At 41.2% G+C, this 12640-nt stretch overlaps 1 protein-coding gene across 1 annotated transcript in view; it reads right to left on the bottom strand.

Moving 5' to 3' along the window:
- Positions 1-320: 320 nt before the first annotated feature.
- The window catches only part of cbl (Cbl proto-oncogene, E3 ubiquitin protein ligase), a 36183-nt gene continuing 23863 nt past the window's right edge, over positions 321-12640 (bottom strand). Inside the window, exons 6-16 of the mRNA XM_034862555.1 lie at positions 10765-10902; positions 9895-9982; positions 8835-8966; positions 8440-8658; positions 7649-7780; positions 6831-7259; positions 6034-6122; positions 5641-5847; positions 5426-5514; positions 5014-5253; positions 321-3611 (exon numbers count right to left, since the gene is read on the bottom strand). Coding sequence (XP_034718446.1) covers positions 3313-3611; positions 5014-5253; positions 5426-5514; positions 5641-5847; positions 6034-6122; positions 6831-7259; positions 7649-7780; positions 8440-8658; positions 8835-8966; positions 9895-9982; positions 10765-10902 — 2062 coding nt within the window. The 3' untranslated portion in view covers positions 321-3312. The remainder of the gene's footprint in view (positions 3612-5013; positions 5254-5425; positions 5515-5640; positions 5848-6033; positions 6123-6830; positions 7260-7648; positions 7781-8439; positions 8659-8834; positions 8967-9894; positions 9983-10764; positions 10903-12640) is intronic.

The following is a 12640-nucleotide window of genomic DNA, read 5'->3' as shown; positions in this document are numbered from 1 at the left end:
ATATTTTGTTTCATGTGTGCAGCTTTTCTATGCAGCCCTTAATCATATGTCTAAATTGGCACTCAAGTCATCAACACGTTTAGAACCCCTTTTGTAGAGTATCTGTCACGACTATAATAAATCCCCCCAAAAAGTCCTAGTATAGTATGGCATAAAAGATTGTTGAGTCATCACAAATGGCTTGTGCATCCTGAGTAAATTCTTTAATTTTTACTGTTGACATATTGCTCCTAAATCACTTTTGAACTCTTTGCCTGCGCTTTATATTTTTCTGATTCATGGTATTTACAATATGAATGTGGAGAAAAGAGACACGTGACGGCTTTTGCTTATCGTTTTATTAACAGCACTGTGCATACTTCCAAAGTGATATGAGCTTTGAAAACCATCGTAACGTTAATGAATGCCTTTTACTGATGAGAAGCAAAACAGCTACATGGAACACTGGCTCCCTCTTCTGGCAGAACATTAAAGTAAGCCAACACAGAGACCGAGGGTAAGAGGGGCTGGTACGCACGCATCAAGCATCTCAGAGGCAGAGTACTGATCTGGGACCTGGTTTATCTTTCAGGTTAATAAGAAACAAAAGGAGACCTTTGCACTCAAAGATCAGGCCTGATGTGGCTGACAAGGCAGACTGGACAGCCTAATACAAGCAACACTGCACAATCTTCTGGCCTTCTGATATCAACACGTACTACAGATCAATACCAACAAACTCTCTTCAAAAACAAGGCCTTACTTTAAACATGGTGAGGAACATATGGCACTGCTCACAGAATTATTAACATTAGTAAACCAAACCTTTGGAACAAAATACATGTACTGGAATGCAAAATGAAAAAAACTGTAATTTTCTTTTCATATCACTTACTGTACTTTATACAATTATCTTTTTCTTTAGAGTGACAGTATCAAAGCACAAATCGGTATACTGTGCAAAAACAAAAAAATAAAAAAAGGTAAATAACACAACAATGACTTGTTGTCATTGAAGCATCAACTAAACATTGGTTCAGTATTGAGGATTGGGGACCTCCCCCGTCCATTACCCATCATTCAACAAGTTTCTCAAGGCAACTAGGAACAGAAAAAAAGAGACCTACAGGATGGCAAGACAGCGCAGAGATAGCTTCCAGTCAACAGACAGCATTACCCAGAAGAAGCAAGGGCTGATTAGCTATCGACATGATTGACACCCTCCCCCAACAAAAAACACTCTTCTTCACATGCTGGGATAGCATTCATGTCAATGTACCTAAAAGCGCTTTGCGTTTATTTATCTTGTTCATTCATAGTACCGGGAAATTAAGCTGCTGTTTTTAGTCTTGCCAACTTGGGAAATTTGAAAAATGTGCAAGTTATAACGTGACCAAAAAAAAGGAAATAGGCTACTTGGGTGACTTCATTAAGCGGATACTTTTGGCTACAGGTCACCTGGAAGAAGAGATGGCAGGTGAGCTGCTGTCCATGCCAATGAGTCTCCTCTGGGTTTTTGACAGCTTGGGTGAACGCCACTTGTTTAGATAAACATTATTCCTGAGTTAGTTCTTACAGTTGGCCCAAATACTGATTTTAATGTAGACTTGGGGGCGGGCCAGCAAACCCATGAGCCTACTTTTCAAAAGCCTCAGCAATCACCTCCTTTCAATGGTGGTGAACTGCCGCGGAGAAAGGAAGTTGATGTGAAAGAGAGCCTGAATCTATAACAAAATGGCTGGTTTCCATAGCATAAGCATTTTGTTTGCTTTATTACAGAGTCTAGAATTTATTTAAAAAATGAAACATTTTAAAACACGCACGAGTCAACAGCTTGAGAGGTCTGCAGGCTCACAAGTCACTTGTACTTTCAAGTATGCTACATTACGGACCAGAGAAATACGGACGATACTGTCACTTTAAAGAACCAGGAGGATGGTTAAACACAATATTCACAAATGTACATTTAAGGCTTAATTATTTAGCACTAACAATAGTAGCAGCAGTGAAGCACTTCTGAATGAATTATAATAACAATATTCATGATCATATTACAATAATATATTACCAAAGTAAATCCATGACATTGCTTTTTTTGTTTCACAACACTGGACAGGGCTGGAGACTGAGAATTTAACCAGCCAGACAATGAAGTTAGACAAAGACAGAACAAAAAGGTTTAAGCCACCACGGATCACACAACACTAGCCTGTCTGGTACTGCAGGGTCGTCAACATTAGTACGTCCTCTAATAATCTCACTGCCAGGCTCTACAGCTACACAAGGCCCTGCCATATGAGTTAGAGCAGTAGTACGTTTACAGAACACACATGTCTGAGTATACTGACTGTAATTCCACATTCATGTTGTACAGGAACAGGGAGTTCATTTAAGAGCAAGGAACAAGTCTGGCCGACACCCACACACATGCATGCTCACATACACAAACTCACAAATATAAACACACACTGCCAGACAGCCCAGAACCAAAACCATCGTCATGCTACTTTGAAAAATACAACACGACAAAACAAGCATGTTTTTCTAAAAACAGAAGAAGTACCAAAGCAACAATGTTAATCAAAGGCCGTAACAGATTGAATTTATAATGAAAAAGCTCGGCTGCATGTCTTCTAAGCTGCGGCTGACTGAGCACAGCCTGGTGAGGAAGACACACTGACTCTTCCTCACATGTGTATTTCTCCCCACATTCACATCCCTCAGTCTGAGAGAAAGGGCCAAACCCCCCTTTAATTTGAGCCCCACATCACTTGTATCAACAGCAACCCTCAAAGCTGAAGTCATTTTTACATACTGTATATGCAAGTATTGTATATATTACACACATTTAATATATATTTGTTCATATATTAAATTTTCATATAGACATACATTTTTTTAATTTGTGAGGTGTTGGTTACATTTTCAGCAAGAGGCTTCAACATGAAAGATAAGAATCTGTCTTTCCCAGGATTTCTACAAAAGTCTTGCGCCATGTGGTGTCCCGTCATTGTTTCAGACACGCTTAGTCACTCCTGCTCCTGCGGAGATGTCCGTGAAAACGAAAAGGCCTGCTGTAGCAGTTTAAAAAAGGCCAGACACTATTAAAAGCGCATGGAGTGCAAATCGTGGATGTCCCAGAGATGCTGTGAGCTCGCTGGAGTAACAGCCAGTTACAAATCCACAGGGATGTAGGGCGTCAGCCAGCACCGGAGGTAGTGCTGTAGGCAATGAGCTTTGGGCTTTGGGCTAGGCTGTGCCGACCTATACCCAACCAGGCTGGGCCAAGCTAGGGCAAGAGAGCAAACAGGAGAGAGAGGCACAAGGAGTGTGCTATGTCAGAATATGCGCGGTGGAGGGAATGGAGACAAACTCGCGTAGGATATTCTTAGCCATTTCAATATTGTTCTGTGCAATCAGCAGTGCTTTCTGGATGTCCTGGTAAGAGTATCCCTGGCTCATGAGGTGCTCGATCTCGCCACTGATTTGAGGGTTGGCTTCTCCTCCTGCTCCACCACCATTGGGTGGGGCGCCGGGGACGGGCGGGACAGGGCTGGGTCGACACTCCGAGCTGATCCGTCTGGGCAGGGGCTTTGGAGGTCTCTCTGGTGCTTCCACCGGCTCTGAAAAGGCTGAAGAAAAGGGGAGGGGGCATGTTTACATCTTTAAAGCCAAAAGAAAGGTCTGGAAAACTCTTGTTTTAAGTTTAGGTAAAACCTAAAACAAGTTCCATTCCTTTTTAAATATCCTAAAGTTCATTATAAAAAAAGATTTACGTCACTGAAAATAATTTACATCTCATTTAAAAAACATCCTGATCACTTTAATGAAACACTGAAGCAAACAGCCCACTGATTATTTGTCTGCAATAAGTTGCGGTAAGTATTTTTATTTTTTAATCATATTGCATATGGTGAACTGGTTGATCTTTTCACTGCAGCAGCAACCTTTAGAAAAGCACTCATAAAGAGTCCAATTATGATCTGAGAGCTTGTCAGCTTGTCTGAGAGCCACTTAATTGGTCCTTACACGTAATGATTTATGGAACACTCAGACAGCTGGCAATCATCATCCTGTAGGAAGTAAATGTCAGCTTACTGTAGAGACAAGGAGAAATAAATACTTTTCTACCTCCTGCCAGAGAATGTGCTAAGGCCACTAATGCTGCATTAGTGGAAAGCCTCCACACAACCTTGCAGTCTGCAACATCTCAGAGGTCAATATGAGATTCTGATGATACAGACAGCAACATGTCCAAAATCCTGGAGGCACCACTTACTGTTTTTCTACTTTTAAGGTCACAGATGTAACTGAGCAGCTCTCTGTAATTATTGGTCTTTACCCTTTTGCATACAGTGATTGCACATACTGGAGCAAATTATGTATGGCAATCAATTCATGGTAATCTATCACGTCTCGCATTAACTTCAGAGAGTTTCTGGAAAAATCTGTAAGTCTGGCCTCATATCAGGTAGCAGAAAAATGCTTTAGTCAACTTTTCAGGCTGCTCTCCAGGTCAGAGGACTTTTATTCTACTTCAAGATATTGATTCATCAGCAAATTTAGCTTTTTGGCCAGTAAGTGCATGAACAAAGAGGCTTCTGTTCTACATTTTTAAATCATCATCAAGTAATTTTATGAAACAGACACAATTTTGTACCACTAATGTAAAACATAAATTTTTAAGTGCCACGTCTCTTACTCATATTTCAAATGGTCAGTTCAATTTCCTATTTACCCTAATTGTTTATAACTATTTAGGTAGTTTAATTTTTATTTAATTCTTTCTGCAACCCAGAGGTGGTGTTATCCCTTTATCTCGTACATGTGCAGTTGAGGTAAAAAATTAACAAAGTCCGCTGTAGTCTTAAATTGAATGCCACAGTAAAAAATCCCTTTTTTAAAAAGATGACTTGTTGTTAATGACCCCATAGTTTGGGAGAATATTAGCTATGTTCTAATATAAAAAAACAAAACAAAATTATATTATGCATTAAAAGCAAGCTCTGGCCCAACAGGACCAAGAGTACTTACAGGCTGCGGCTCCAGCGTCCGAATCTAGAGAAAGGCGGCTGAAAGCAGCTGTGGTAGATGAGCATGATGAGGAGGATGAAGAGGAGGAAGACGACCCCCCCAGTTCTGAAAGGGTCCTTCGAGCAGTGGGCAATGGCCGGGGTTTTGGGATTTCGTAGCTGTTATCCTCCTCTTCCCTGTCCTCGGCTGTATTGTCTCTGGGACCATTGGTCATCGCAAGAGGGGGCAACTCAGAATAGTCTGTGATAGATTGAAAACAATGTATCAGCCCTACAGTATCTGATAGAGAGTGTGTTCTTCCATCAGCGGTTAATTTAAAAGCAGAGATAACACAAGTAAATCTGCACACAGGGGGTTGACCAAAGGTCTGCATGAAGGCCCCCTAGGAGGTTTAAAACATGAATCAAAATACCCGAATCTCTGGCTTGTTGTGACCTGGCCTGGATGTTGTACATGGCTTCATACATTTGAGGTCCATCCTCTAGTTCAGCCAGTGTCAGCCTACAATAAAAAATAAATAAAAACAATATTAAAACAACAACCATTAAAATACGCACTACTGCAGTCACTAAGGTCATTTCATCCAGATGTGCTGCTGGAGGTGGATTCGTTGAGTGTTTTGAATACCGGGAGTTGAGTGCAGAGGCTTGTGTCTGTGTCTGGAGGGCCGACAGAGGCTGAGGCTGTTGAGACCTCAGGACTGGTGGGGTCTCCCCTACAGATGGTGCCGTGATAGGGGGCAGGACGGGGCGAGAGGACGGGATCATATACTCAGACTCCTCCTCACTGTCACGTGCCTCATCGCCAGTCACTGGCCTCTGGGCTGGAGAAGGTCTGGGAACAAATAACCCAAGAATATTTACACTAGAACTGTAAATATGAATATATGAAATATAAACACTAAAAGGTGAAAGATTTTGAGCTTCCTAAAATACGTATTGATTGGCCTTTGTGATCTGCAAGTAAGCAACAGTCAGTCATTCAAAGATGAGATGCTCCACTCCTCGAATGTCATCATACCTCCTTGCCAGCGAATAGATGGCGTTGGCTGAGGCCGAGGGCTTGACTTTGGGGTTGTCATAATCTTGACTGGCCACTGCTGCAAGATTCTGGAAAGGAAGCAGAAGCTGAAATCTCAGAAACTTTGAAGTGAAGAATTATTTCACCATGAAAATCTTGAATCTAATTATTAAAAGGAATAGTTTGGCATGAAGGGAAATGTGCTTATTTGATTTCTTGCTGAAAAGGAGATGTATGGAACATGTCTGTACCATACACATATAAAGCTGGTGCCAGCAGCCAGGTAGCTTAGCTTAGTATTAAGACTGGAAACGGGAAACTTGACTATGCCCAAAGGCTTAGAAAAAAAGAAAGAAAAAAAAAGAAGAAAAAAAGAAAGAAAATGCACATACTAGCTTCTCTAAAGCTCACAAATTAACCCATTCCTGAGCTAAGCTAACAGCTGCTGGCTCTGGCGTCATATTTAACCTTTTATTTACTCCAAAGAAAGCCAAAAAAAACAAATTTGACACCAAAAAAAAAGAGCCAAACCCAAGTGAAAAACAAGGATTTTACAAATATTAATAGAGGTAATGAATACACCTTTAATTGTGACGGTGTAGAAGGTGACTAAGATGAAAACCCACCCACATATACTGTACAGTATAGTAGATTGTTAGAAGGTGGAAACACGTTTATCTTTTCAGTTCTCTTACTTGGAAAATTACTACTAAAATGTTGTGTTCATAATTGTAGCCAATGAATACACATCCAACTAAATAGTAGATTAGTGTGTGGTTTACTGTAGTTTCTCTGACCAGCTGGTGGTCCAGACTGAGGGAGCTGTTGTTCTTCTGTGAGTCTGAGCGTGTGTCCAGAGCAGAGGGCAACGCCAAGGGGAGGGAGTGTCGGTTTGAGAGTTCCCTGAAACCTGCTCGAATGTCCAGTCCCAGACTGGAGACTTGAGTGGATGAGGAAGATGAGGAGGAGGAGGAGGATGACGATGAGGAAGAGGAGGTGGGGGCCTTGGGAACAGGCCGGGAGTTCCAGTCAGACAGGGGCCGGTTTGGGGGTGCAGGAGGGAGCTTATCTCGAGGGTTCTCCCCAGGAGTGCAGGGTAAGGGCCGCCTCTGCAGTCGTCCATCGGGGGCTGCCCCTGCTGTGTGTGGACGGTCTGGAGGAGGAGGGGGGAGATCCCTCAGCGCTGGGGGGAGGGGAAGAGGTTTGTCTTTGTGGTGAGATGCTGCCTGGAGGGGAGAAAGAAAGATGGAGGGAACTCATTTAGTCTGTTAAAGTGCTGTTGTCTTCTGAAAATAATCCATTTGGCAACAAGACCACTGTGTAAGCATTCATTATCATAATCAACAACATTCATAACGCAGATGAGCACCAACAAGGAAAATGTTGGGGGGTAAGAGATGTAAGCATAATTTTAGTAAGAGCTGAGTAACAAGTGAAATTATTCTTAAATTTTAATCAGATTTTGCTATCTGCTTAAACTCTGTGGATACACTATAAAAGTCAAGCTACACGTGCTGTTTGACAGTGTAATACTTAAATGATTTCCCAAAAAACATTTGCTTTAATATCCTCTCTTGCCTGAACAAGGTGTTATTGGTTGTGTATATTCAGTTACCTTACTGGTGAGCCCGGGGCTGCAGGCCCCAGGCGGGTTGGTAGATCTGTGTGGTACCAGGTCAAACCTGGGCGGCACGGGGGGAAGAGAGGACTGAGGAGCCATGGACATAGGTGACGGGGGGCGCTCCACCTGGATCGACAGCAAAACAGCCATCACATCAGCTACATTTTAACAGAATCACTTTTTATCTTTTGACAACCTTTCGTGATATAAGTCATCCACACAGTCTGCTGTCAATCTAACTTTTGTTAAAGCTTTATTTTTGCTCAAAATATTTAAAGAAATGGTCAAACATGAGAAAGAGGTTGGGTTAGCCGTGAAAGCCAAAGAAATTCTAGGGACCACATCAAAGTGTGTGTGATCTCAGGTATTCGCCTACTTTATAAGCAGACTAATACATACAGAGTTTCTCAGAGGCACATAAAAGATTGAAGATAGGAGAATGCCTCACATATCAAATACTGAGAGGCACAAAAAAAGCTGCTACCTTGGCACCATGAAAGATGAAGATGAAAGACTTGAGATATGAGCCTTGTGCTTGAAGCTCCCAAAAAGGTGAAAAGGGAATAAGGCAGGGAATGTTTCATATGTACAGGGATGGGTCTCAGAAAAATAGCGAAGAGGACAGTAGGAATCCATGAGGTGCACCCAGGGCATCACAACTAACTCAACCTAGTGCCTCAATGTTTTAATGAACAGAACAGCTTACCCAGTGTCATGACTAGAAACTTTTATTAAAACTTTTTGTCTAAATTAAGTAAAGGTCTTTTCAGAATCTTACATATTACCTTTGTACAGGCAAGTTTGCTCATCATAAGGTGGGGGTCTTCAAGTCTGTCGTCATCATCATCGTCATAGCTGGGTGATGGAGCACCCTCAGCCCCATATTGGCCCCTGCAGGAGCCCCCGCTGTTGTCTTTGGGGTCAAAAGGATCCACAACAATGGGCTCTGTACCCTTAATCTCACAGCGACAGAAGGGACATCCTGTTCCCTGACCCTCTGACTCCTGTAACACAGGCACAATAGCAGATGTTAACAGAACACAATGTTATATGTCTGTTACATCTCCAAAGAAGAACACTTGAGCAGTGAGTTCTTCTCTCAACAGGTATGAGTTATGAGACTTAACTTTGAGAAATCAACCCACACAAACCCGTTCCATCCATCCACCCACACACTTACCTGCCAGGCAGTGAGACATGAGGTGCACATGAGATGACCACAGGGCTCAATCTTCACATCCTTGTCGTTCTCGGCACAGATCTTACACAGCTGGAAAGTGGAGCCCATCTCACAGTACAGCTCATACTGCTCCTGAGGGGGAAAAAATGAGACAACTATGAGCTTTCAGTGTCTAAACACAGTAACATCATACAGTACTGACACCATCTGAGATCGTTTCAAAAGAGCCCAGAAGGATCTGGAGTCAAGTTAAAATGTGGGGGCGTATTTTTAGTTTCAGTCCTGTGTTCAATCAAAACGAGTCTGTTCAAAGCCTTTACAAAATCCTGAGTCAATATGTGTGCCTTTAACAATATTTCACAATTTATAGTTTTATATCTTGCGCATTTAACATGATGTGTTGTTCAATGTGATGACAGTATGAACTATTGAAAGACAGATGGGGTTATGTTTACTGCTTAATAAAAAAGGAGCTCACACTGACAAAAGACTAATTTGCGTGAACTATAAAACTATTAAAATCTGAAATGCACCATTTACCTTAATTTAACTTTTATTTTTGACATTTTACTTGGGCAACACAACACTGTTTACTTTAGTGAACTTCAAAGAAGTTGACTCAACACTAAAGCAAAAATATTTATTTTATTGGTATTTAAATATACCTTTATCTAATGTTCTACCTTCATCATAATGTTCTACATGAATTATTTATGCTACTGCATATACCTTATTATTTTTATTTTTTGTATCCAGTTTATATCTTACTTATTAAATATAAATGTCAGGCATAAACAAAATGCTATTTGTTCAAATCTTTTGGTTAACCTAGACTTACTCAGTTCCTGTGTGGTGTTCTATCATGTCTTCTACTTCTGCTTCCTTTTTGTCACGAACTAGACTGTTGCATCAATTCTTCTTTTCAACTGAAATCTTTAATGGACCGTGTGTGCGCACCAAAAAAAGCCATTTGACATTTACAATAAAATGCCAAAGACCAGCGAGAATGCATAAGATATTAAAAAATGAGGATGCAGTCTGAGAAGCTCACTGCTCTGACCTGCGTGACTTTGATGTGGTCTTGAGGCGAAGGCTCACACAGTCCTGTCAGATCTGGGTTTTGGGTCCGGCCATCTGGGAATAAATAGCTGGAGATGAAGAGGCACATAAAATTAGAAGGTGTGTACTGGGGGAGACCTTAAAGTATCCTTGGGTATTTCAACAGGCATTTTCATTTAAAGGTTATCACCATGATTAGTTAATATGATTATACTGCATGTACACCTGACAGGCTGCGGGAATGAAAACATCTGTTCAGTCCACTCAATCTGGTACAGTGTTTTCATATCATCACCGATATGATACATGTAGAGTACCTGACTATTTTACAAATGGGTCAGATGGTGTCTAATTACCATTTGATAAATGTTTTGTAGATGCAGGCAATGTACTGTATAGGCTTTCTCAGTTTAAAATCAGAATTTGATTACAGGTTGGGGCAGGCCTATCATAGCTTTCATTAAAGGAATCAACGCTGGAATTAAAATTTGTTTAATGCCAGCCAGCTAAACCACTAACTAGCTGCACATTAGAAATCACCAGATCTATTCTGGTAATGATAACACTGGAATGGTGGGAACAAGCAATATGATATGGCTGGATTGGTTTAGAGCTGAAAGGCAGATTCAATTGCAAGATGCAAAACGGAGCATAAAAATAGTTTACAGAGAGATGCATGCTTTTTGGGGAAAGAGAAAAAACAGTGAAGACACCAAAAAATAAAAACATTGCATATAACAGGAAGCTTGGCTTATAGATTATTTATTAAATCTGAGTCAAATAGTGACCAAGCCACAGAAACACAGCACAGAGGTCAAGATGAAAATCTTGACAGAAACAAGTGTGCCAAACAAAATGCCAGTGGACTTACAAGCCTTCCCTGAAGCCATCTATGAGGGCCTGAAAGAGGGGCTTATTGTGGGGAATGGTCTGGAGTATGTTTCCATCTGCTGTCACATAGCCGATGGCCCACTGGCCCAGCCGTGTACAGCTCAGTCGGAAGATATAACTGAGGAGAAAGAGACATAAGAAGTAAGACATGATGGAGTTGTGTCTCTCTTTGTTGAATAAAAAAAGTGATCAAATAGAGGCAGGTGTCTCCCAAATTATGCACACTTAAAAACATGTTCTTCAAGCATGCAAGACATGTTGGAAGAAGACCCCGTGCACACCAAAACGCACCACTGCTGGTCAAAATAAAGGATAAATAGTCAACATCAAGCAAATGCATGGTGTGGTGTATAAAGATGGTCCCTGTGGAGTGTTTGATTTTTAGAAACGCAACGGTCTGTTTTCTTATAAGTGGGTCCCCACTTTGTTTGTCTCTTGCACATGCATACACAATCGTAAAAATGTTTTCATGCTATTTCACTGACCAACAGGTGGTGGTAACACATTCAGATACGCAGCAATAGGCTTTCAAAGACAGGGAAGAAGAAGACTGCTTGGTATTTAACAGATATAAAGTTAAACAATGCTGGATTTTAAAAACTTAAAGAATAAGCATTACAAATGTTTTATGAGAATAGAATTGCATTCAACAACAAATTTATTAGACCTCAAGCATACATGAAGTGCGTTTTGGTGAGTAACACTGAATGTATACATAATATTTTATGTTAACAAGATAACGCCACAGGGCACCTTTAAGTATACCATGCTTTGGAATGGGTGGGCATGCCTTTATTAAGTGCTCACAAGCACTCACAAGCTCACAAGCAAATTGGTTTGTCTTATGGACACCAGGAGCTGTGCTTTGACCTATTCTAGAACGGAAAGGTAGCAGTGGCTACAAGAGGCTGCATCAGTCTGGAAAGACATGCAGCCACTTTTCCTAATACTCAACATCTGCCTGCTTGTTTCTATGTACAAGTTAAGAATTTAGTATCAGGAAATTGCCTAATTAAGAATCAGGGGTATGGAATATCCGTGCAAAGAAGCCTGTCTTTGTACACTAGCCACAGCATTCAGGGCAAGCTGGAGACCACTGGTATGTGACTGAGGTAGGCCAGAAAAGTGGAATTACATTAATCTATCCTAACGACACAGATGCATGTATTAGAATTTCCTCATCAGTGACAACTTCCAGAAATCAAGTTCGGCGATACTGCACAAGTGGAAAGAAAGTTGTCTTGGTGATGTCCTCGGCATTTAGCTTATAAGTGGAACAACTGCTCGGATGTCAACGTGGCCCTACACAGGCCAAGCCTAAACAGTGACATCAGCTTTCAGTATACCACACACACACACACACACACACACACACACACACACACACACACACACACACACACACACACACACACACACACACACACACACACACACACACACACACACACACACACACACACACACACACACACACACACACACACACAATCTTCCATTTATTTGTGTGTGTTTGTGTGTGTTTGTGTGCAGAGACAGAGATACAATGAGTCACTTAGGTACAAATTATATTTGACCATGTACATTACACACTCAAACACAATAACATATACCATCTCCTGCTTAGAGCTTGATTAAACCTGTAACCATGCTGTTGCCCATGGAAACATATGGACATGGTTGCAATGGGAATAAAAGTGTGTGGCTCACACTGCCCAAACATGCTAATAGAAACTGATGATGGATATTAAACTATTTATTTCAAGTGAATGTCTAATGACTGCTAGGGCAGAGAAAATTTCCATTTGCATTGTGTTCAGAAATGTACAATTATGCTGGACATTGCTGCAACAAAT

The sequence above is a fragment of the Etheostoma cragini genome, chromosome 3 (assembly GCF_013103735.1).
Source record: "Etheostoma cragini isolate CJK2018 chromosome 3, CSU_Ecrag_1.0, whole genome shotgun sequence".
NCBI lineage: Eukaryota > Metazoa > Chordata > Actinopteri > Perciformes > Percidae > Etheostoma > Etheostoma cragini.
This window is presented reverse-complemented; position numbering and strand designations above follow the sequence as displayed.